This window comes from Simochromis diagramma, unplaced genomic scaffold, assembly GCF_900408965.1.
Source record: "Simochromis diagramma unplaced genomic scaffold, fSimDia1.1 OVJJ01000442.1, whole genome shotgun sequence".
Taxonomy (NCBI): domain Eukaryota; kingdom Metazoa; phylum Chordata; class Actinopteri; order Cichliformes; family Cichlidae; genus Simochromis; species Simochromis diagramma.
The window spans coordinates 37,099-63,789 of record NW_024387267.1 but is presented as its reverse complement, the minus strand read 5'-3'; the positions used below and the strand labels follow the sequence as shown (position 1 = coordinate 63,789).

At 40.1% G+C, this 26,691-nt stretch overlaps 1 protein-coding gene across 2 annotated transcripts; it reads left to right on the top strand.

Annotated features, from left to right (window-relative positions):
• Positions 1-467: 467 nt before the first annotated feature.
• LOC120715441 lies at positions 468-26,098 on the top strand. Of its 2 annotated transcripts, none has more exons than XM_040002456.1 (10): positions 468-1,139; positions 2,677-2,822; positions 14,004-14,085; positions 14,322-14,457; positions 14,792-14,994; positions 15,121-15,257; positions 15,419-15,560; positions 15,652-15,807; positions 16,300-21,763; positions 22,989-26,098. In XM_040002456.1, the coding sequence occupies exons 1-10, from the start codon at positions 1,014-1,016 to the stop codon at positions 23,003-23,005; spliced, it is 6,609 nt and encodes a 2,202-aa protein (XP_039858390.1). In that variant the 5' UTR covers positions 468-1,013; the 3' UTR covers positions 23,006-26,098. The 2 variants fall into 2 exon arrangements, with proteins under 2 accessions (XP_039858390.1, XP_039858388.1); XM_040002454.1 differs by having other exon boundaries at positions 469-1,139; positions 15,652-15,933; positions 16,288-21,763.
• Positions 26,099-26,691: the final 593 nt, after the last annotated feature.

Here is a 26,691-nt window from a genome sequence, read left to right as displayed (position 1 = left end):
GCTTTCCTATCAGCTGGAAGCTGTCTGGCTGTTCTCCTATAATTGTTGATATCAACAAGGCACTTTTACTCATGCAGAAACATGTTGAGTTGCTGCCATTTGATTGGCCGAATAGATATTTGGATTATCAAGCAGTTAAACAAGTGTACCTATTGAAGTGGCCATAAGTGTGATTTTTTTCAGTAGTGTTAGGTGGTCTTTACATACACTGTCAAAACCAACCAATGACAATATTCACAATCATATGCATTGCATTACTAGATTCTAATTATTAATTAATTGACGTGTGTATATATCTATTTAATGTTGCAGCCATTGTTGACTTTAAATATTTACATAATGCTCAGCAGGGTGATAATAATGCAATTGATGTGCAAAACCAAAGCTTCAAAATAAATAGTATGGAATTTAAAGTACAGTAATTGCATCTGAAAAATCTGGAGTGTGTAGAAATACTGAAATAATCATATTTCGGGTGGGGGGTTGTGCCACCTCACGCCCCCCTTCTACACACGCCTCTGACTAATCTTTCAAAAATGTCAAATTGTATCATTGTATATTGAAATTATAATTATTTTACTTTGTATATTTTACATTTTTTTTCTATTGTTGTATAGTAGTAATGGGACTAATAAATGCTATCTTATCTTATGACGTGTAAAAAATTGTATATGAGCAAAACTTAAGTTAGACCAGTTCAAATGCACAATGATTTTTTCCAAGCTTATAAATGGGACGTGAACGCAAATATTAAGTCATGTTTGTGTTCGCCATGTGGTTTGTGGCGCATGTAATGGTGTTCTGGTAGCACCGTAATTACCGGGAAGCTAGCGTAACTGGGCGTCTATAAGTTGTCATAGGCATCCCGCCCTCCCATCGGCGCGTGCTGGTCTAGTAAATGAGCGCGTCACTTCACGCTCCCGGTATCCAATCAGCGCTGTCAATGCAAGTCGTTGACTGTGGCGATGTATGTGTTGTGTGCTGGCTGCTACGAGCGAGGCTAGACAGGCAGTATGGCGGAGGAGAGCAGTGTGTACGAGTTAGAGGGTCTAGAAAAACAATTGCAGACTTTGTTTAGCCGCTACTCAAGCGATGAACTCCGAGGCGACAGCGAAGCGTTCTGCTTTGACTTTTGCAAGGTATGGAGCCGTAGCTGAAGTTAGCGGCGTGCTTGTTGTCAAAGATAAGCATATATGTTAGCCGACTCCCCTCCCCCAGAACTACTAGTTACACACGGCTAGCATTAGCGGCTAAGCCCGTTATCATTTAGCTAACTAGCAGTAGTCGCTTTAAAAACAAGCATATTTGCGTGACAAACAGCGTGTCAAGTAATCCGAGCCCTCATACACACGATTTTAGCGAAACATGCGAGCCACTTAAGCAGTGATTTAGTGACAGTGCATGATTTCAGGCTGACTTTGCTAATCGTCTGAGCCAGCTAGCCCAGAATTTGCTCGCAAGTTAGCATGGTTGTACGCTGAATGTTTACTAACTACCCGCTGGTCAGGATTTTGCACGATTACACTACGTTTTGGCAGCGATTACGCTGAAATTGGGTTAATATTTGTTATCCTGTGCTGTCGGGCGTTTGTTTTACAGCCCACCTTTCGATATGTCACAGCAGTGGGAAAATAATCCCTGCCATCACTAAATGGTCTCACAGTGGTTGCATCTTATGCAAAAGCGCATTGGAATGGCAGTAACTAATAACCCTGCACTGTTAACAACAGAGAGATGAAATCATGTTTGCCCAATTACTGACACTAGAAATAGCCAGGTGTACTACTTCCTGTTGACAAATCCCAGCTGTAAGCCATCCAAACTTTAAAAGTAAGCATTAAACGCGTGACGCATCAGCATATGTAATTTGACTTCATTTCTTTGGAGCTGAAGTTGGGGTGCTAGAGCTTGGGAGTATAACAAAATGAGAAGTAATTATTGCACCACATATTTTAAAATAATATCACACATGGTGTTGAGTTTGTTGTTCATAAAGAAGGTGTCAGACTCGGGCTGTCATGCTTTGCTAACATGGTTACATTTAGCTTAGTAGGGAACTAATTGTTGCAGTTGGATGAGGGCCTAAACCAGGGGTGTCAAACTCCAGGCCTCGAGGGCCGGTGTCCTGCAGGTTGTAGATATAACCCTAGGTCAACACACCTGAATCAAGTGATCAGTTCATTACCAGGCCTCTGGAGAACTTCAAGACATATTGAGGAGGCAATTTAGCCATTTATATCAGCTGTGTTGGATGAAGGAAACATCTAAAACCTGCAGGACACTGGCCCTCAAGGTCTGGAGTTTGACACCTGTGGCCAAACTAAACACTGGCTGAGAGTTAACACTTCACTGCGTTCCACTGGAGATGAGCTGGATCTCCACCATTAGAGGGCAACAAAAGGATTAGGATGTCATAGGTCAACTGTAAACAGATATTGTTTCGTGATGGGCCTGTAGTACATGTTCAAGTAAAAATAATCTAGGTAGCTGTCCAAAACACACAGATCTAAAGTATAACATGATATAAACAGATCTTTGTAATCGAGTGCGATTAGAAGCATCAGCAGTGTACTTGCGTTTGCACTCAAAACCTTTAAAAATGCCATGTCCATAGAGATGCTGTGCAATTGCACTTTGTATTGTACTTTTGTTTAGATGTTGTTTTTGTCTTTGCAGCTGGTGGAGGAGTACGCCTCTTGCTGGCAGGTGCTCCTGCCTCAGCTCAGGATCCTTGAGATTGCTCTCTGCTATTTTGCGCAAGCCTCATCCTTCTTCACGTCAAACTGTGATCACGTGCTCCGCACACTCAGTAGCCTGGCTTTGTAAGTACCCAGTCCTACCTAAAAAGGTTGCTTTCAGTCTTTGCTGATCTAACTAGCTCCCACAGATTTGCTGTGATTTTTGGTTGTTTCCAGGCTGAAGTTTTCTTATGTTATAAGTAGTCTGGATTATTTATAAGTGCTGTTGTAGCTCGTACTTACACTATAAGTCAGAGGAAAGCAGCACCTTTGTTTCCCAAACATCCCTCTTTTCTGGATAGTTTTGCTTGTAATGTAGACAAAGCCAGACACACATAGTTGGACACAAAGTTGAATTGTTTATTAATGACACAGCTGCCTCTGTAGCATGGGCATGGTGCGGTTATGAAAAGTCTGACACGGAGCAGAAAACCCATCCCTACCACAGAAACAATCCCCTTCTACCACCTATGCAACAATCATGTAAAAGAGTATGGAGAATTTACAAATGAGAAGAAAAAAAGATCTGCCAGGTGCTCAAAATAAACCTCATACGCAAACTCTAGAACAGGCTTTTCTCTGCAGTACGCCATATAATAAAGACTCATAAATATACTAGCGGCCAAATATATGTTTTCACACATTGGTCAGAGTACTCGACTCCAGGGACACTACGCCCAGCTGAAAACACTTCTCAAAAGTAGAGTTGCCTCATTTATATTACGCGTCAGACCAAAGTATTGGAGGAAATTTGCAACGTAGCTTACCATGTTGCGCCAACAGATATGTGGATGAACCGAACAGCACATCCTTGTATGAGCTTAATGGAGCGCGTCATTTAAGACTGCACACTCTTCAGTCGATGTTCGTAGACAGGCTAGTTTCCTGACGATCATACAAGACCAGTAATGATAGCCGGGGGGCCTCAGGAGGCTTTTGCGTGACTGCGTGGGGTCATTTAGTTTGTGTCACTAAGGGATAGCACCTTGTAATTTATTACATTTTTGATTATTTAATTTGAATGTAAAAAAAAAAAAAATAGTACTTTCAGTTTGGAGATTAAATAAACCAGTGACTTGATTTACAGAAAATACACTATGTTGTGATATACACTGTTATGGGGATAAGAACGACGTGATTTTGGTCTTATCAGTACAACCAAGATGGAAAGTAAGAAAGCTAACGGCAGCTTGTGCTAATGCAGCTCTGCATGACTTGTATCTAGAAATTTGTCATTGGATCTCAGCTGTATTGGCTTAAACTGACATAATAAGCACTTGACCTGAGCAGTGTGTGACCACATTTTGCACAGGCGTGTGGTCTGCTGGTGCAGTGTTTGCTGCACTTGACAGACTAATTTCACTTTGTGTGTGGGCAGTGTTTCACACAGTGTGAATTGTCACACATGATCATGAGTCATTAAAAATATAATCTAATCACTTCCTTTCATACTCAAAGGTTTGAAATGGCTCTAAAATACACAATAAATATTAGCCTCATCCAGAGTGCTAACTTTTGATTGTTTCCTCTGGGTTTTTAATTAATTCTTTTTAGTTTTGGAGTAGTCAGTCCTTCTGATTGTATTTTCTTCTCCTGCTTAAATAGCTAATAAATTAACTCAGTGCCATCTTCAAATGAAGGAAAAGAGACAAAATTAAGAGGCATAGTTGTTTTTAAATAATGATTAGAAGAGCACTGGTTTGTGCACATGTAGCTGGAGCCCTGCTCATTTCCTATTCTCCTAGTGATCAAATATTGATGGTGGACCGCTGCCATTTCTGTCTGGCTGCTATAGACTTTTCTCAGTTTCTAGTTTAAGAGAAACATTTTTAAACATAAATAATTGTTATCTCGTTAAACAACCACTGTTAATGTTAAAGATGGGAAGTGCTGATAGCATTAATATTACTGTTTTATTATTAGCCATAAGCCAGTTCCTTAATGATAGCTTGGCAGACAAATAATATGGGTAATTGCTAATAGTTAAAAATCAAAGGTTAATGTGTGTACAGGCCAAATTAACATTTAGGATAACTGTTTAATACTTCAGTATTGTTGAAATAGGAGCCTTACTGACCTCACAAAGTTCCTATTAAGACCAGGGTGTCAGTTTGCTGTTCCAAGTGTTCAGCTGCTAGTGAGGGAAGGGGCTGTGTGCCTGCCTGTCTATTAAGGGTGTGAAACAGAGCCTCAAATGTTATCATGGTATTTCATAGGGCACTTTGATATAATGATATACATTACGTGACGATATGAAAACGTCTATCGTTTCATATTACGCTATCGTTTGCTTCGTGGTGCCGTAAATATTGCTGTTTACGGCAATATATTTTCCTCTTTTTGATGGTCACTGTAGTGGCTATATTAATTTCTTTAAGTTCTCTCTTTCTCTTATATTTAAAATAACCACACTACAGACGGATAAACGACTGTTTTTACGCATTGTTGTTAGCAACAACAACGGTAAAGCCAGCCTGTAGCTCCGCTGTCTGCTTGTTTATTTTCCACATAAACCTTTCACAATAAAGCTGAAGGTCCTTTTGAGATTTTTCAAAATAAACTGAAATAATGAGAAACAAAAGGACCAATCAAAATATATCGAAGACCTTATTTCTAAATGAGGGGCTACCACTGTAGCATGGACATGGTTTGGTTATGAAAAGTGTGACACAGAGCAGAAAACTGTACTATGCGAATTATGCAGGAAACCGGTCCGCACCTCAGACTCAAACACGACAAACCTCGTCTACCACCTATGCAAGAATCATGTGAAAAGGTATGGAGAGAGTTTATGGATGAGAAGCAAAAAAAGAGCCGTCAGGTGCTCAAAATAAACCTTAGACTCAAACGTTAAAACAGGCTTTCCCCCACGTTGTTGGGAGGATAAATGTCTTATATTGGGATATGAGGTTTTGGTCACATCGCACAGCTCTAGTATTTCAAGAAAATTATTAGAATAATTATATTTCTTGAAATATAGAAGAAAAAAAAAGCTGATATATAAAAATTGTTTTATTGCTACTCTCAGCTTGCAGGCGGTGGCATTTTTAAGTGTAAGTAAATAAAGGGCAATTTCCATCCTTCTCTTCCAATGAGCTTGCCATTGTTGACACACTGCCTAATTTGAAGTGTGACTCTATTGCTACTTGGTGACAGCAGCAGTATTACAGCGCAGTAGCACAAGTCAAATGTAAGCTACAAAGTAGCCTGGGTAGTGTTTTTAAGTAAAAGCATAAAAATAACTCCTTAACACTTACACTCAGCTGCTTAGAGCCCTGCTTTTCCACCATGTAGCGGCATCAGTAACTTCCATTTTCCGTTTGCTCTTCCTGTCATATGTAGTGCAACTAGCATGTGCTCAAGTGATGCTCTGGAGTCAGCTGTTTACATTGGGTCATACCTTCTGCTAGTATCTTCTCCTTTGTAGTCTGATTGTAGTCGATAGTGTGTCTATTGATTTTTTTGCTTCAAGTGGCAAAATACTAGGGGTGCAACGATACACAAAATTCACGATTCGGTTTGATACTTTGGTGTCACGGTTCGATATTTTTTCGATACAAAAAAAGTTCATGCCTTTTTAATTTGTCATTTATTAAAATTATAAATATATATTTTAACTCAAAAGTACAGTTTTTAAATTTAATGTTGCTGAAACAACAAAATAATAAAAAAAAATCTATCTGATCAAGAAATCACTCATCTTTGGAAAAGAGAGTTTATTACAGAGAAGTGGCTCTTTCCAAAATAAAGGCTATACTATACGCTTCTTCTGGGGTATATTTCTCAGCAGCATATTAAACATATCAGGTCCCCATAAGGAGAATCATGTCCTAACGGCTGTTTAAATGACTCGGGTTAAGTTTGTAGCATGCGTGCTTGTTGTTTTTGTCTGCTTCCACTTGTCTTTGGGCGATCGTGGCTCAAGAGTTGGGAGGTCACCTTGTAATCGGAAGGTTGCCGGTTCGAGGCCCCGGCTTGGACAGTCTCGGTCGTTGTGTCCTTGGGCAAGACACTTCACCCGTTGCCTACTGGTGGTGGTCAGAGGGCCCGGTGGCGCCAGTGTCCGGCAGCCTCGCCTCTGTCAGTGCGCCCCAGGGTGGCTGTGGCTACAATGTAGCTTGCCATCACCAGTGTGTGAATGTGTGCGTAAATAGGTGGATGACTGAATGTGTAAAGCGCTTTGGGGTCCTTAGGGACTAGTAAAGCGCTATACAAATACAGGCCATTTAGGATGATGTCGGCGTAAATGTGCAGTCATATTCGTTGTGTTCTCTCTAGTGCTGTCAGCGTTTATCTCATTAAAATCAGACCAGGAGTGACATGTTTAGCCGCATGTTCTCCTTAAATCGCTGTCTGTCTGAGTGGTGTCCCAGAAACGATGTGGGCTTCATAGATAATTGGCAAACCTTCTGGAGGAAACCTGGTCTTGTTAGGAGAGACGGTATGGAGCAGCTCTCATTTCTAGAAATATGGACAAATTTATTAAACCCCCCAAAATATGACTATCCAGAGTTGGGACCAGGAAGCAGAGTTGCAGTCTTACACGCCTCTCTGCAGCTTCTCTCCTCCTGCTACCCCCCCAAAAACCCATCTCCATAGAGACTGTGTCAGCTTCCAAAAAGACAAAAAACAAACTAAAAAGCAGCAACAAACAACTTAAACATAAACAACTACAAAGAAAGAACAATACAGTATCCACATCTGAACCAAAGAGTAAAACCGTGAAATGTAGATTATTAAATATTAGGTCTCTCTGCTCCAAGTCTCTGTTAGTACATGACTTAATAATTGATCAACAAATCGATTTACTCTGCCTTACAGAAACCTGGTTGCAGCAGGATGAATATGTTAGTTTAAATGAATCAACACCCCCGAGTCATTCTAACTACCAGAAATCTCGAAGCACAGGCCGAGGGGGTGGTGTGGCAGCAATTTTTCACACCAGCCTATTAATTAATGAAAGACCAAGACAGACTTTAAATTCATTTGAAAGCCTGATGCTTAACATTGTCCACCCCAGCTGTGAAACTCAGAAACCAGTCTTACTTGTTATCATCTATCGTCCACCTGGGCCTTACACAGAGTTTCTGTCTGATTTCTCAGACTTTATATCTAATTTAGTTCTGAGCTCAGATAAAATAATTATTGTGGGTGATTTTAACATCCATGTAGATGCTAAAAATGACAGCCTCAACATGGCATTTAGTCTGTTATTACCCATACGGAAAAGAAATAGTAAAAACTTATATGTGATTACTCATGAAAGTGGCCACTTTCATGAGTAAATCATATAAGGCTTACATGATTTACTCATGAAAGTGGCCACTTTCGCATTACTTTCATACATTGTTTTAGTAAGTATCCAAAACATACAAGTTTCATTATATAATTTTTCAAGGGATCTTATATCTGTTTTCACACTTATATGCTTTTCATACAAGTTTCACACAAGACAGATACAAACTTTATAAGATTTATATATATCTTTTCCATTGAGTCTATAGACTCAATTGGTTTCTCTCCAAATGTAAAAGAATCCACCCACCACTTTAATCACACTCTAGATCTTGTTTTAATATATGGCATAGAAACTGAACATTTAACAGTGTTTCCTGAAATCCCTCTCCTGTCTGATCATTTCCTGATAACATTTACATTTACAATAATTGATTACACAGCGGTGAAGAGTAGACTTTATCAAAGTAGATGTCTTTCTGAAAGCGCTGTAACTAAGTTTAAGAATATAATCCACCCACTGTTATCATCTTCAATGCCCTGTACCAACACAGAGCAGAGCAGCTATCTGAACGCTACCCCAACAGAGGTCGATTATCTTGTTAATAATTTCACCTCCTCACTACGTACGACTCTGGATACTGTAGCTCCAGTGAAAACTAAGGTCTCTAATCAGAAGTACCTGACTCCGTGGTATAATTCTCAAACACGTACCCTAAAGCAGATGACTCGTAATCTGGAGAGGAAATGGCGTGTTACAAATTTAGAGGATCATCATTTAGCCTGGAGAAATAGTTTGCTGCTTTATAAGAAAGCCCTCCGCAAAGCCAGAACATCTTACTATTCATCACTGATTGAAGAAAATAAGAACAACCCCAGGTTTCTCTTCAGCACTGTAGCCAGGCTGACAAAAAGTCAGAGCTCTTTTGAGCCAACAATCCCTTTAACGTTAACTAGTAATGACTTCATGAACTTCTTCACAAATAAAATTTTTATCATTAGAGAAAAAATTACCAGTAATCATCCCACAGATGTAATATCATCTACAGCTACTCTTAGTACCATTGATGTTAAGTTAGACTCTTTTTCTCCAATTGATCTTTCTGAGTTAACTTCAATAATTACTTCCTCCAAACCATCAACGTGTCTTTTAGACCCCATTCCTACAAAACTGCTCAAAGAAGTCCTGCCATTAATTAATTCTTCGATCTTAAATATGATCAACCTATCTCTAATGATCGGCTATGTACCACAGGCCTTCAAGCTGGCTGTAGTTAATTTATTTGAAGAGTTTCAGTCAGGTTTTAGAGCTCATCACAGCACAGAAACCGCTTTAGTGAAGGTTACAAATGATCTTCTTATGGCCTCTGACAGTGGACTCATCTCTGTGCTTGTCCTGCTAGACCTTAGTGCAGCATTCGATACTGTTGACCATAATATCCTATTAGAGCGATTAGAACATGCTGTAGGTATTACAGGTACTGCACTGCAGTGGTTTGTATCATATCTATCTAATAGACTCCAATTTGTGCATGTAAATGGAGAGTCCTCTTCACACACTGAGGTTAATTATGGAGTTCCACAGGGTTCAGTGCTAGGACCAATTCTGTTTACATTATACATGCTTCCCTTAGGCAGCATCATTAGAAGACATAGCATACATTTTCACTGCTATGCTGATGACACCCAGCTCTATCTGTCCATGAAGCCAGATAACACACACCAATTAGTTAAACTGCAGGAATGTCTTAAAGACATAAAGACCTGGATGGCCGCTAACTTTCTGCTTCTTAATTCAGATAAAACTGAGGTTATTGTACTCGGCCATGAAAATCTTAGAAATATGGTATCTAACCAGATTCTTACTCTGGATGGCATTACCTTGGCCTCCAGTAACGCTGTGAGGAACCTTGGAGTCATTTTTGACCAGGACATGTCCTTCAACGCACATATTAAACAAATATGTAAGACTGCTTTCTTCCATTTGTGCAACATCTCTAAAATTAGAAATGTCCTGTCTCAGAGTGACGCTGCAAAACTAGTTCATGCATTTATTACTTCCAGGCTGGACTACTGTAATTCATTATTATCAGGATGTCCAAAAAACTCACTGAAAAGCCTTCAGCTAATCCAAAATGCTGCAGCAAGAGTACTGACAGGGACTAGAAAGAGAGAGCATATTTCTCCTGTTTTGGCTTCCCTTCATTGGCTTCCTGTTAAATCCAGAATTGAATTCAAAATCCTGCTGCTCACATACAAGGTCTTAAATAATCAGGCCCCATCTTATCTTAATGACCTTGTAGTACCATATCACCCTATTAGAGCACTACGCTCTCGCACTGCAGGCCTACTTGTTGTTCCTAGAGTATTTAAAAGTAGAATGGGAGGGAGAGCCTTCAGTTTTCAGGCCCCTCTTCTGTGGAACCAGCTTCCAGTTTGGATTCGGGAGACAGACACCATCTCTACTTTTAAGATTAGGCTTAAAACTTTCCTTTTTGCTAAAGCATATTAGGGCTGGACCAGGTGACCCTGAATCCTCCCTTAGTTATGCTGCAATAGACGTAGGCTGCCGGGGGATCCCCATGATGCATTGAGTTTTTCCTTTCCAGTCACCTTTCTCACTCACTATGTATTAACAGACCTCTCTGCATTGAATCATATCTGTTATTAACCTCTGTCTCTCTTCCACAGCATGTCTTTTATCCTGTCTTCCTTCTCTCACCCCAACCGGTCGCAGCAGATGGCCGCCCCTCCCTGAGCCTGGTTCTGCTGGAGGTTTCTTCCTGTTAAAAGGAAGTTTTTCCTTCCCACTGTCGCCAAAGTGCTTGCTCATAGGGGGTCATATGATTGTTGGGTTTTTCTCTGTATCTATGAAGCGCCTTGAGGCGACTTTTGTTGTGATTTGGCGCTATATAAATAAAATTGAATTGAATTAAAATGACATTAACACCATAACGCAGCAAATCTCTCTTACCGCGGATCGCCCCATGTGTGGTGCTGGACTGTGTCAACACGTTAATGAGCAAACTGTGCTAACACTCTAGTTCCCACCAATTGAGTATTGCGTGGCACTTCCAACATACTGTTTTACTTTTGTCCATAACGCGGCTTATCTTGGTTTTCAAGCTTCACATGAAAACCAAGATAGTTCCTAACGCCAGATCTGAATGAGGGTGGGGAAGGTTCAATTTCGGGTAGCGTTGAGGCAGTTGCCATGTTGCAACGAGCTTAGCTTCTTGGGGTGGGTTTTTATAATCGATTTATCGATTAAAATCGAATTTGGCTTTTGGAATCGATTTTTTTAATATGAATTTATTTTGCCCGAAATGCCAGAATCTCAGGTGAAACCTCACAAAATGTCAACAACCACCAAACAGCTAAAACAGTGAATGAGAGCAGGAACACGGATTCTACACAAAGACGTAAACACAAAGCACGGACCGCAGATCAGAATCAGTGAGATGTCGCCTTTCTCACCCGACGGCACGGACACGGTCGGGGCTGAAAGAGCCGACAGGTCGCCGATTCTGATCTGTCGGCAGGTCCGCGCTTTGTGTTTACGCCCTTTTTGTGCTTATTCTAAAGCTATTCGTTTTTATCTCTCTCCAAACATTATTGACCGAACCAGCAGCAAAAGAAGATCCAAACTACGCTTCACATAAACATCGTCATGAATTCACTCTGACTTTTACTGTTTTGCTTCCACCACGATAAAAATCACACTTCATGCAGAGCTTTCTCTCTCTCTCTGTACTTCAAGAACAGTTTCCCGTCTAAAAATCTTTTTTCTGCATTATTCGCTTGCTTGTTACGCACAAGTCTACCGTTGTTTACAGGCTGTCGGCCACTGTTTTTTTTTTTCCCTTTTACATACTTCCGAAAAGAAAACCTAATTTCTGCTGTTCAATACTGAAAAAATTTAAACTTTTTAAAATTATGCAAAACGCTTAGCCATAAAACCGCTGTAACATCAGAGGTAATGTTCATAAGTTGATTAATGATTTTCTTTCGTTTTTGATGTACTGCAGAATATTTTTATAAAATCCCAGGCCAGGAAAATCACCTTCATGTTTTTCTGTGTTTTATCTTCAGCTACTTTGACACAAAGGCATCTGCTGTGATGCTTACACATTTGATAAAGTCTTGTGTGTGTGTCAGCTTCCTTTTTATAGATACAAAAATATGTAAATGTATTGATCTGAATTATAATATTTCTGACTGTCAAAATTTCCCAGATTCAAATCGAATGAAATTGAATCAAATCGAATTGAATCGAATCGTGGATCGAATTGATTCGGGACCTTGTGAATCGGAATCTAATCGATTCTAGAAATCAGTGACGATACTCAGCCCTATTAGCTTCTGTCTTGCTAGCTTGCGCTGTGCTCAGTGGATCTGCACTCGACAGTGCAGCCTAGGCGGAGTAGTCGAACGCAGATCCACTGAGCGCTCAACACAGACAGCATCATCAGAAGAAAAGTTGATAAAGTAAACAAAAATTTGTATTGTTTGATACATATGCGTACAGAACCCAAAGCACTGTATCGAATGGTTCAATATCAGTAAGAGTATTGTTGCACCCCTACAAAATACATATGTTGTTTTCACAGAAACAGTTTTCTTGCATATTTTGCGAGCTTGTGCTTTGTTGGAGGTTGTTGAAGAAACTCAATTTTCAGGTACGGAATTATGATCGGAGATTGACATGCAGCTCTTGCTCTCAAACGTGCCTGGGCTAGTGTTGTTGTTATGCATAACGGAGACTATAAATTCATGATATTACTATAGCAATATACAATATGGCATTCCTAGGTGTTATTATGGATGATGTGAAATGGCACAGCACTGAAGTTTGCAGCAATCCTGTGTGAAGTTGTCATTTGGAAGAGGCAAAGATGGCACTGTTGGTATAAATAGTGTTGTAAATAAATGACTCTAATCTGACAACCCTACGTGATATCTATACTGCCTGTGGTACTTACGGTACATAAATACAGTTACCACTGAGTTTTCAACATTTGGTATTGAAAGTTATCTGCTCTGGTGGCATCTCTATGCTCAACAAAGTCAAAATTAAATATATTGACACTAGGGATGTACCAATTTGATAACTCAGCCGGATATGTTCCAAAAGCTAGATTGGTGACAACAGGCTGATCTTTTCAGTTAACTGTTCAGTGTTTTACTACATCACACATCAGCAGCAGTGCACCAGCTGCTAGCTTGGGAGCAAATGTGGCATGGAGAGAGCTAACAGCAAAGGGTCGGCAGTTTGGCGTTTTCTGCACGTTTGTAGTTTTTGAGGTATCCGTAACTGGTGAAGTAGGTTGACACGACTAAAAAGCTCTCACAAAGATGATTTCCCTTTTGGCGTTTTCACACATTTTTTTTCCCACACTTATTCCCAACTAGTCTAACACTTGTTGGGAAGCTTTTATCACCCTTGCAGTACCAAAGCATTGTAAGAATATAGGCTTATTACTGATCTAGTTGACAGTTAAAAAGTACCGCCAGACATCCATCTTAAATTGCTGAAAAAGCTTTAATGTTTGCATAATACTCTCAATTCCTCCTTTGAGTTGTTCATCATTTCAGAAGCGGGCCTTGTTTAAAAGGCTCTTGAAAATGCACATACATAACGTGACACGTTACACACTATTGATAAAAAACATTAATTAAAAATTAGCCACATATGAAGTTAAAATACAGAAAATCCTTTGTAGTTCCTTAGTTTCAGTGTAGATGTCAGCATCTTAATTGTGGGTGTTTGGTGGCAGCTTTTATGGAAGTGAAGTAAAAATTGTTTTCATTGCTTATTTTTGCTCATAAGCAAATTTGCAAGCCAAAGAAAGCATTAACATGCTGCCAGGTCACTGACCTAAATATATCCATCAACCCTTTATAGTTCATCACGTCCCTCAATAACAGAGTTCCTTAGAGCCACACAGATAGCTAGTTTACTCGGAATATCCAGATTTAAGTTTTAAAGTAGCTTGGAAATGAGCATTTATTCCTTTGATTTCTCCACAGGAGTGTTTTTGAGTTGCTGCTTTTCGTTGACCAGAACGACTTCTATCAGGAGCCACTGAAACACTTTACTGATACATTCCAGGTGAGAATAAAGAGCTTATTATCTTCCCAATAGAACAGTGAATGCATGTTTGTCAAATCTGATTATGTTCATTATCATTCATTTCACTGCATATTTTATTGTCAGGGCACTCCATCATTTGGGCTAGACCTTTGCTGCTGTACCTAAAAGTTATTTTGTGGTCCCATCTTTTATGTACTCTGTGGCACGATAGCGCAATTAAGACACTTTTGTGTTTTTTCTTTATTCTCCTCCAGGAATGTTATTTGGCTCTTGCAAAGCACCAGAATGTTCACTTACTTCAGGTGGAGCGTTTGGTTCAGGGCGGCGGGCCTTGGGCCAACCCGACCGTACAGGCAATCCTCAGCGAGTCCAGTTTACCTCAGAATGACGGTCAGTGATGTAGTTATTATTTGTAGAAATGCTAATACTGGAGTAACTGTAACACACCAGCTACCTTTAAATTTTAATCAGCTGTCTTTTAAAAATTAAAAGAAAAATTTATAATACCATACTTTGTTTTTTTTTTTTAAATTAATAATAATTTCTCATGTTCTGTCAGAAATCAACCATTTCATTTGCTGAATGGAGGAAAGTTAGGCTTCTGCTCCTCCAGAGGCCATTGTAAATTCTTAATGCTGTCTGCAGGTTATCTAACATAAAACTGTGTTATCACTGGTTGTTCTCGTACAAAGTAAAACTCTGTTCTGACTTTGCTTTCCTTCAGTGGATGGATACATCAGCTCTCAGCTGCCGGTGTTCTTTGAGCTTCGCGTGCGCTACCTTTTATCCTGTGAGCGTATTGCTGAGGCTATGGCCCTGGCTAAGTGTTGTGCTCGGCATCCCAACACAGGACAACACTTGTTCTTCCTCCAGGTCTACCTCACGTGGCTTTACAAAACTTCACAGCATGACTGTCTACATAAAGAGGTGGGTAGAGTGCAGTAATAAAATACTTTTTCCTTCCGTGTAAACTTACTCTGTGGACATGCTTGTATTATATACGTCTTTACTAAGACTTGCCTGAACTAGAAGTCATTTTCCAATGTTTTTTAGGTTGCGGATCTTAATGGTAAAAATGCAGTGCACATCATCTGTAACTTGGAGTTTGAAGAAACGGATGAGTTACTGTTAGCTCTCATCACAGCATTTCTGTCCCAGCAGCTCTGGAGGGGAGATATGTACTATTTGTGGTAAGTAAACAGTATTATAAACAAATAACTTTTTCAAATTTATTCTAAGTGAGGGCTGTTCTACAAATATTACAGCAGGTGAGTTATTTTTAATGCAATGTTTACATCCCTACATCTTATTATCAAGAACAGATTTTACTTCTTTCTCCCCCCCTTTGCAGTGATCTTGTGTTCTTGTGGACTAAACTTCATACTCGGTTGAACACATCCAAGCAAGTTCTTCTAGAGGAGACTCGCCAGCTGATGCTGTCTGCCACTAATGTCAACTCGATCTTCCCGTTCATCAGATCCATACTGCAAGAAGTTAGACCATATAATAACACGTTAACTATAATAATATTATATATATATTCATGGAGATGAATAATTAACTCCTTTGTTTATATCTCATTAGGTCGGAGACGATGGTATCCAGTTTTGTGTGGAGCTCTGTGCTAATGCACTGAAGTCTTGTCTTCCCTGTGATACCCTCACGAAATCACTAATCTACAAAACCATCGCCGGCCTGCTACACAATGATCTGGAGGTATGCCGGGCGTGTGCTCTTCTCGTCTTCTTCTTGGAGCGCACTGTTGAGTCCTACAAGATGGTCTACCTTCTTTACATGCATCCTGATCAAGAGTACGACGCAGAGTACAGCTCTATTGGAAATAATGTTCGCTTTGAAACGCTACAGGTTGGGCATCTTTTTTGTGTGTGTATATATTAACAGACTGAAGTTTATTTTAAGAAAAGTAAAGTCTTAGTAGTATAGACATTTCACTTGTGGAAATAAATATATTCCTGTATCTGATAAATTCGCACTATTCTGTTTCTTCTTCCTACTGTATGGATTTCTATTTATTGTCATAAAAGCTAGCTATAAGAAGAAATCCTTGTCTTCCAGTAGTTGAATGGCTTGCAAATAGCTAAGTGGTTAAAATACAAGTCTACAAAGTTCTAAATCACAATGTCAGATGTAGTAATTAGAAATTTATCCATGTGTGTAGAAATGGTGCTAAAAGACTTCATTCCTCTGTTCTCTTCTCAGGTCTTGAAGAAGGATCTGTATTTTGATCCAGAGTTTTGGAACCTCATTGCTTTGAGGACCAACTGTTTGAAGCTGATGAATGAGAAAGTGGTTAGTGCTGCTCTTGAAGAAATCATGGAGGACAAATGGATTTCAAACTACTGCACCAAAGACTCTGCTTTCCGATCAAGTGTGTTGGCATGTCAGAAAGGAAGTAAAAGTGTACTTCAGGCAGAAGCTAAAAAGCGGCATCATAAAGAGGATACGAATGCTGCATCAAAAAGACTAAGGATGGGCACAGGAAAAACACCAGTAAATGTTGATCACAGTACAAAGAAGAAGGGCAACCAGGGGTCAAGACCTTTGAAGGAAAGATCTGCTGAACCTTTGAGGCGCTCATTTTGGCAGCTAGACAGAATACGGGACAGTGTAGGCCAAGCTTACGAACAACATAGACGCATTACACGGTTGTCTGAAAAGAATCTCCCAAAACGGAGAATTAGAAAACCAAAGTGGCTCCTAGAAGACTCGGGAACTCTTGAAGAGAACGTTCCCCTGAAGGTCAAAAGACATGGGTTAAAACATGACAAGCACCATCGATCATCTCTCAGATCAGAAACGGGTCGTATCAGGAACCATGCCAAACACAAATCTTCAGTGAACCTTCAGTTAAATGAAAGTGAAGACATTAAATACCAGAAAGGGTTTTCTTTGGATTGTTCTAAACCAGATTCTCCTCCACAAGTAATTCTGGAACTTTCGCTACCAGACAATGAACTTGTGGGTGCGTTTAATGAAGATGTTTGCAACCGAAAGAGAGGGTTCCCACAAGTGCTTCTTTACAAACCTACTGTGAAGCTTCCTGCAACATCACCACTCGTCAAGACTGTGCATCGTAACAAGGTGATTCTCAGAGCACGGGATCCATCCATATTTGTCCAGCAGTTGCATTGTTATGCAAGGCGGCAAAAAGGAAAAGGAAATGGGCTGAATATTCACAGCTCAGTATCCACAATCACACGGTCATCTGTGCACGGTAGCCCTCCAAAAGATCCGCTTTGTGGAGAACCTGCCACTGAGACAAAAGATACAATTGCCTTTCCAGCAGCAGCAGTTAAACATAGAGGGTCCTCAGTTGGAGAAATTCAGACTTCTGTCTCAGGAAAGATATCTTCAGTAAGAGAGCTCTCTGAGAAGTCAGCTTCTGAAATGGGAGATACCACAGCGTCTTCAGCAGCAACAGAAATTCCACGTTTAGATGAAATCCGCGAAGTTTCCACCATTGCTTCAGCAGAAGAGGCCTGTGAAGAGCCCACTGTTGAAATGAAAGTTACTATTGCCTCGAAATCCACGGTTTTAGGCAAAGCTCCAACAGCAAAAGATGTCTCAAAAACTGAAGTTTCTCAGACTTTAATATCAGGGAAAAAGAAAGTTACTGACAAAGTCCACCCAGTTTCCAATAAAGGGATTGCTTCCAAGTCTAGGAATGCTGATCATGCACAGTCACAGTGTCAAGATAGAGAACAAGAACTTAACTCTTTCCAGACCAAGAGTGAAGAAGGCAAAAGCGATGTTTCTGTGATAGATCTCACAACGGTTTCACCTAAAGATTCAAGAGGACATGTGCCTTGTAAAAGTGACTCAAGTTGGGGAAGAAATGAAGCCGCTCTAAGGAAGTTAACCAAAATTGAGGTTTCACGTACAGACCATGACAGTATAAGTGACATATCTTCGCTAACACTAGTAACAGAGATGGTGACTGATCTTCCCCCTGGGCACCTTACTCAAGACCTGGAGAATGACAAAGAGCGAACTCCAACCAATAGTGCCTCCAAAGACTCTAGAGTTGGAAGTAAACCTAAAAATCCTCAAAATATACGGACTACCTCCAGCTGCTTTTTACAAGAACAGGAGGCCTTGGAAGTTGATGGGACAGTGCAAACTCAGGATGGCAGTTTAGATACATGGGAGAACAGCGAACTTATGGAAACGCCACAAGAATCGGAGGAATCCAAGTTGGAGTACTGTTGTACCTTCTGCAAAAAGGATTTCAAGGGAACTCGTGTTGTGGCACATGCAATGTTCCATTATCGTAAAGATGAGTGCATGTTCTGTGGGAAAGTATTCACGGATGACCTCCAGGCCATGATGCACCTGTCTGATCATATAGAAAAGCTAAAGAGGATTAAAGCCGAAGAAAATGGGGTGCCTGACACCAAAGATGTCTCAACACTTAAACCCAAAGCTAAGATGGCAAGCACATCTTCTGGGAGTCAGAGTAAGGGGAGACCAAGGAAATCAACTGCCTGCCCTACATCAGTAAGCCCACCACCTGAAAGCAGAAAATTAAGATCCAATGACAAGCCTGTGGATGGTTCATCTTCACAAGAGAAACATAACACGTCTAAGCACCTTAATAGTAAAAGTCCTGTTCACAAAGTAAATGGGCATATCGACAAAAAGAAGGAATTTAACAGACAGAAAAAGGATGTGGAAGCTAAGCAGATACTTGAACAAGATGCAAATATAGGCTCTTCTGCAGCAAACAAAAAGTTGGCCTGTTCCACAGAAGATAAATTGAAGGTGAAAGCTACAAAACAAATTTGGAAAGTTGTTACAGAAAAAAATACAGAGCCACAAGAGAAAATTAGCTGTCCCGCAGATGGATGCTCTTTTTTTACTGACATTTCAAAGAACCGTGTTGCACTTCTATACCATGCACTCGATGATCACTACGGTGAGCTGAAACCTTTAGAACTGGCGTTCCGTGTCGGAAACAATAAATGTAGTATTTGCATGAGGGTTTTATGGAGTTTCGAACATTTTCAACATCATGTTGAAAGACACAGATGGAGTCCAAGGCATCCTTGCCTTCATCAGGGTTGTACTGCCAGGTTCAAAAGCGGAATGGAAATGAGACGCCATGCCAGGAAGCACAGTCCACTGCAGGCAGTGTGCTGCCTCCCTGGATGCTCTCATTTATTTATTTGTCTTTGGGCACTGAACCTTCATGAAAGAGAACACTATGCTTCAAAATCTACTAATTCAGACAAAAACACAAATGCACAAACAGGCGACAAACTTGATGATGCATCAGCTGGGAGGCGGCAGCAGAGTTTGCCAGATAGTCTCACTGCTGCAAAGAAGACAGAGAGTGTGAAGACTGCACTAAAGTTACGAGAACAGGCAAGTCAAGAGTTGTTGGTAAGAATACAAGATAAAGCTGCTTCTCTCTCCATCAGCAGATCATCTTTGATAAAACAGAAGTTGAAAAAGAAAAACGAGAGCAAGAATTCAAATGTATTGAAGAGTCTTTCCAACAAGGAAACCTCTGCACAGCCTACTGATTCAAGTAATAGATTAAGGCATAATTTGAGAAAAGGGCAAGTAACAAGTACAGCCCTGATGGCTCCCAAAATTCACAAAGTTATCTCATCATCATTGTTAAAACACAGCAGCAAAGTGAGGCATAACCCGAAGAAGAAAAAACAAATCAAAGTAAACACAAAAGGTCCTAAAAAAAGAGGTCGACCACCCAAGTTAAATAATGCAATGGATGATGAAAAGATTAACGCTGGTCAAAAGGGTGAAATGGTGAAAGAAAAAACTGGAATGGCCAAGGCTCAGAAGAGCCCTGCCCAGCTTCGAGAGAAAGCTGTCAGTGCAATGGAGAGTAACAAGCTAAACAAAGAGAAAAGTCAGCAGGTCCAAGATGGAGGCGAACATAGAGCCATGTCAACCAGCAAATTGAAGAAATCGGTGGGCAAGGAGATCAGAAGGAATCATGTCCAACTAAAGTCTTCATCATTTAACAGTTCAAAACCATCAGGCATCACCAACTCTGGAATTAAAAAATACAGGTCACTAAGAAGATGGGTTAAAATTAAAAATCATTCTGCACCTTCAGATCTCAAGAAGACAAAGAAGATTGCAAACAGTAACAACAATGAGACTTTGAAGAAAAACCCAAAACCTGCCTTAAAAAGCCATGCCACATCCAAATCTGCTGTCCCACAAGTCGAGGCCAAAGGAGCCGCCGTAAAAGGTTTTGCTGATGATGAAGTAAAAGTAAAGGTGGAAAACAAAGACTTGACTAAAAAGGTTACTAGTGACTCAGAGCTTTCTGTCCCAGCTCCCTGCTTAAACGTACCTCCCACCACTGAGAAGGCACATAAGTTAAAAACAGAGGAAAAATTAAAGAAATCACTTGTTATAAAAGAAGACAAAAAAACAAGGACTGCTTCCTCAGACTCGAACAAGGAAAAGAAGCACAAGATGGTAAATGATGAAGTCAACACGGAGACTGTCAGGAGGGATTCCCAGACTAGAGAACCAGCCTTAATACAAACTGTTGAGTCTAAATCGGAAGTCCCACACGTTGAGGCCAGAGCAGCAGAAAGTTCTGCTGATGAGGGAAAGGTGAAGGTGAAAAACACAGATGCGACACACAATGGCTCCTGTGACTCTGTGCCAGCTAACGGCTCAGGTGTTCAACCAACACCACAGAAAGTGCAGAAACTAAAAAGGGAGAAAAGGTCAAAGAAATCAATAGCAACAAAAGAAGGGAAGACTACTCGAACTGCTTCTTCACACTCAGGCAATGTAAATAAGAAGCACAAAAATATTAAAAGAGGGAACAAAAAGTCTGTCAAAGCAGATCGCAGCAAAATGTCTAAAGAGAAAAAGACGGCAAAGTCAAAATGCATTCAGCAAAAGGGCGACTCAGCAGAATCTGCTCCTGTTGACGAGGAGGGAAAAGGAAAGCAAGAAGACTCAGTTGCACCATTAGACAGCTCAGTTTCCTCCACACCTGCTGCTACTTCTGACATCCTAAATGAAAAGACTTGTCTACCTGCTGCACCTGAAGGAAGCAAGCCGAAGGTAACAAATAAGGAAAAATCCCAGAGAAAGAAAGCCCTAGACCCCAGTAAAGCAGATAAGAAGCGAAAGCGTGTTCAGAAAGATGACGCAAAGACGGTGAAGAAACATCGCAAAGACAATGCGGCTCAGTCAGCATCTAAGAAGCCTGCAAAGTCTAAATCTGAAGTGCAACCGCTCGCTGAGGCCAAAGCGATGACTGATGGGAGCCCAGTGGGTGATGGAGAGAAACCTTCTGCAGAAACAGCACAGGCTACAAATACTGGACCTGGATACTCTGTGATAACAAATGGACAGATGTCAGGTGACGCTGAAGACACAAAGGCCTCGGTGTGCAAGAACACTCTTGCAGAGTACAGCAAAAAGCCGTACATGCGTCTGCCGCCTACAGCATACCTGGATGAGAAGTACATCACCATGCCAAAACGAAGGAAGGATGCGTTGTCTGTCCTGGTGTCTCAGATGAGCAACGATTTAGAGCAGGCCTGTTTGACATCAGCTGTGCAGAGACAACGATGTGCCAACTGTTTTGCCACGTTCAACGGTGTCGAGGAACTGCAGAGTCATCGCCAGCTGCAGAAATGCTCAGACCTCTTTGGATTTGACTCCGATGACGAGGGTGAGTAAGCTGTCTTGGCTACTGATGGAAATCATACTCTTAAGTTTCTATGCAATACATAGTGGTCCAAATCAGTAAAAAATGGTGAAAGAGAAACATGCTTTTCAGTGCAGAAGTTTATAAACAGTCTGTGCATAGTCATAACAGTCTGCTGCACATACAGACAAGTGTTTAAAGAGTAGAACAAATGAGTTTCTTGTCTATCTAAATGGTATAATTGAAAAGAGGTGCTGATAGTGTTCTAATAATGTTTCTTGTGTTTTATTGATGCCAGAAGTTCAAATATGTGAATTTATTTATATATATTAGAGTGACAGAGCCGTAAGACTTTTCTTGCGTTCAGCTGACACTATCACTCACTTTTAGTAAACTGACTTAAAGAAAAATGACCTGGGTAAACTTTCTTTTTATTTTTTAACAGCCCTCTGTATGTTTAGTATTATTAAAATTCACGGTTCGGTTCGATATTTTTTCGATACAAAAAAATGTTCATGCCTTTTTAATTTGTCATTTATTAAAATTATAAATATATATTTTAACTCAGTAGTACAGTTTTTAAATTTAATGTTGCTGAAACAACAAAATAATTTTAAAAAAATCTTTGGAAAAGAGAGTTTATTACAGAGAAATGGCTCTTTCCAAAATAAAAGCTATACTATACGCTTCTTCTGGGGTATACTCTCAGCAGCATATTAAACATATCAGGTCCCCATAACGGCTGTCTAAATGACTCGGGTAAAGTTTGCAGCATGCATGCTTGTTGTTTTTGTCTGCTTCCACTTGTCTTTGCACTAGGATGATGTCGGCGTAAATGTGCAGTCATATTCGTTGTGTTCCCACTACTGCTGTCAGTGTTAATCTCGTTAAAATGACATTAACGCCATAACGCGGCAAATCTCTGTTAACGAGTTATCACGGATTGCCTCGTGCGTGGCACATCCGACATACTGTTTTACTTTTGTCCATGACGCGCTTACCTTCAGGGTAATGCATCACATGAAAACTAAGATAGTTCCAAACGTCAGATCTGAATGAGGGTGGGGGAGGTTCGGGTAGCGTTGAGGCAGTTGCCAACCAAAAGCACTGTATCGAACGGTTCAATATCGATACGAGTATTGTTTGTGTGTGTGTGTGTGTAAGGCCAGGATGTTGTAGGATAACATTATTTTATGATTCTAACATAATTTTCTCTCTCCTGTTCTTTCCTCCTCTTTGTAACTTTAAGGCATCGTGTTTAATTGAAGTGAAAAGAACTGAGGCTTGGGATACAACACCTGTGGACCTACATGGAGCCCAAGGATGGATTGTACCTCAGCAGATTAGTGCACTCTGAATGGCTTGCTTGTTACTCTGTGCAAAGACTCGTGCATCTGGAGACGCACAGCAAGAACTGAAAGGCTTACCGGATTTCTGCTGTGGGGTGTTTCTAAAGAGTAAGGCCCGAGAGCAGCCTGATCTAATAGCCAATCAGTGCAAACAGCTACTGAACTGAATCCCAGTCAGTTTGTGAGAAGGAGAGATACTGAAGTGCCTGCTCTGGAATTGCCATGCTGTTTTCCAGCTGTTATACCTGGTTTGGACGCTAAGCATTGTGGGTTAAAGACAATGAAAGCTGTTGAAAGCTGTGAAAAAACAAATAAACTGACAAGGCTGTTGCTGTAATACGGATACATATTTTTCACAGTAAGCCATAAAATATTATTTGCTTTTTGCACTCTTCTCATAAAATTTCTCAGTTAATTTGTCCCACCCTTGACTGGTAGTGGTGGGAATATACAGTGAAAGAATCCTTTGCAAGTTCATGCTGATTTAACATGCTAATTTAGACAGAGTCTAAACTCTAAAGTTGTAAGATTGCGGTATCAAAGTCCTCTTTGAGAAGTTTTTATTGAATATTTCTTGTTTAAATACTAATTGTATTTCTTATTAAAAAATGTGGTTGATTAGGTCTAAGCTGCTTGACCTTACCATGAGCAACCAGTAGGAGTCAGTGCTCACCACTCTCTTAATCAGTTAAAAGTTTTTGTTTTGGTTTTCTTTTGGCAGTGAATTCAATATTCTTTGCTCTTTTTGCAACATAAAAAGCCGCTCGTGTTCTTTAACACTGTATGATATAAAGAAATTGCTTCATTTTCAATCATATCTGGAAAACTGAACCAAGCAATAACTGAGACCCACCAAAATTTGCCAGTATCCCACTAATTTATTATTGGATTTGGTTCTTTATCATCGTTTGTTTGTAATTCCCTGACAGTTCAGGAACTGACCCTCTGGCTTCTATTTAATCATGTAATCGTAATTGTTTTTTTTGTTTTTTTTTTCTTTTAAACCATAGAGACATTTTTGGTTTCTTTATTAGGATGAATCTTCTCCTTCAGAGAGAAACATAAGCGGCAGGAATAAACAGTTTAAAGTGTTACTGGGAGGCCAAACCAGTCTTTTCTCAAGCAGCAGCAGGTTATATTTATTTGTTTTATTTTCTATCTTTTGTAAATATTTGAAGAGTTTCAATGGCTAATTATATAAGGGGATGTTGGAGCTGGGTTTATATTTTGTTCTTGAAGAAAAAAAAATAAAACTTATTTCAAATCGTGTTGATTCTGCTGGTCTAATAAAAGACATATTGCCTTTAAATTAGAGGAAAGAACTGCTTCCTCCATAATTATGAAATGAAATACTTTACTGCTCTGGATAAAAATATGACACAGACGGTAAAGAAAATATTACATTATGTCCTGAATGGAATTATAGTATCATTTTTACCTTTTTGCATGCCTTTAAGCCCATGTTAATATTAAAGTTTCAAATATTTTCATGTGTTTTAAAGGTGTGTTTCTACAGAGTGGTACGTAACATAGCTATGCAATAAATCATATTGCAGACTGTCATGGTCAGAACAGCCTAGTAAGATATTGGCTTATAGTGATATGACCCTCATCTACAATAATTATATACATTTCAAGCTAAATTTGATTTCACATTTAGCTGTTGACCTAAACTTACTAAATGTTTATTTGGTACAACCTTCTAGTAGTGGGTTGAACTTCTGCCTTCAGATTTGTCCTAATTCTTCATGGCACATATTCAACAAGCTGGAAACATTCCTCAAAGGTTTTGGTCCATATTGACATGATGGAGTTACACAACACATCCATGATGTAAATCACCTGTTCTACTACTCCTCAAAGGTGCTCTGTTGGTAACTACTAACTGTAGGGATACAGTGAACTCAATGTCATGTTCACGAAACCAGTTTGAGATGATAATGACAACATGATGTGTTATCCTTTTATAAGCAGCCATCAGAAGATGGGTACACTGTGGTCATAATGGAACGGACATGGTCAGCAGCAATAATCAGGGTCTCAAAGTGTATCAAGACAATATTGCCTGTAACCGTTACATCAACAACAGCACTCTGAACTGTTGATACAAGGCAAAATAGATCCATGGTTTTAAGTTGTTGATGCTAAGCCTACCATCTGAATATCACAGCAGAAATGGACACTCATCGGGCCAGGCAGGTTTTCCAGTCTGTTAATGCCCACTTTTGTTGAGCCTGTATGAATGGTGGTCTGATAGCTGGCAGGAATGGCACCCAGTGAGGAGTTCTGCTGCTGCCTCAAGGTTTGAAGTCTTGTGCATTTGTAAGTGGTTGGTTGAGTTTCTGTCACCATCCTATCAACTTAAAGTAGCTTCGCCATTCTCTGGCATCAACAAGGCATTGTCCAGAGAACTGCTGCTGACTGGATATTTTATTTTTTTCTGAAATTTCTCTGTCAACTCTAGAGTTGGTTGTGTGGGAAAATCCCAGCAGGTCAGCAGTTTCTGAAACAGAGCATGCCTGGCACCAACAACAGTGCCACATTGCCCTTTAAATCACCTTTCATCTTTCAGCAGGCATCTTGACCATCGACATGGCTTTCAGTTGTTGTGACTGGCCACTTAGAGGTTTATGTTAACAAGTAGTTGGATAGTTGCTCCTAATAAAGTGGCAATTTGCCAATTAAGGAGTCAAACATCTCAAGAAGACTCCCAGCGTTGGAATTTGGATTCAAAAGGACTCTCAATGCAAAACCAAAAATCTATCTGCGAGATTATGGGACCATTAAGGGTATGTTGTGTGTGTAAGTCGGGGGGGGGGAGTTCTATTCCACTGCGGGCCAGTGGCCAATAAAGCCTTGATTAAGGGTATATATGTTACCAGTAAAGACTATGGCAGTGATGATCAAAGAAAAAATGCATTAAGGAGGTAGGCATGTTATCATCCAACCCAGCTCTGAAGAGAAGAGTTCATAAGAGTCAAAGCATTCATAAACTTTGACAACAGATGGAAAAAAAAAAAATGAAGCTGCATCAGGTGACCCTGAATAGTCTCTTAGTTATGCTGTAAGTAGGTCTAGACTGCTGGGAGCTTCACATGATGCACTAAGTGTTTCTTCCTCACTCACTTTTTTCTTTTCGTTCACTATGTGTTTATACACCACTCTGCAATTAGTCATTAGTTATTATTAATCTCTGGCTCTCTTCCACAGCATGTCTTTGTCCTGTCTTTCCCCAACTCATTGCTGATGGCCGCCCTCCCTGAGTCTGGTTCCGCCAGAGGTTCCTTCATGTTACAAGGGAGTTTTTCCTTCCCACTGTCGCCAAAGCAGTCCTCATAGGAGGTCATATGACTGTTGAGGGTTGTTTTTCTTTGTATTATTGTGGGGTCTTTACCTTATAGTACAAAGTGCCTTGAGACAACTGATGTTGTGATTTGGCATTAAATAAACTGAATTGAATTCAAATGAACTGAAATGTATTGAATTGAATTGGTCATGTCAGAGATATCTAGATGGACTAGATAGTGATGTCCATGGTTTCCAGTTTTCAAAATTGTGAAAACTGTACAAATACCTGCGTTTATGTAGCTGAGGCTTTCTGTG

Coding starts and splice junctions, on each gene's coding strand:
- LOC120715441 (XM_040002454.1), top strand. CDS start 1,014: ATGGCGGAGGAGAGCAGTGTGTACGAGTTAGAGGGTCTAGAAAAACAA. Junction 2,823..14,003: donor ACACTCAGTAGCCTGGCTTT/GTAAGTACCCAG, acceptor ATTTCTCCACAG/GAGTGTTTTTGAGTTGCTGC. Junction 14,458..14,791: donor CAGTTTACCTCAGAATGACG/GTCAGTGATGTA, acceptor GCTTTCCTTCAG/TGGATGGATACATCAGCTCT.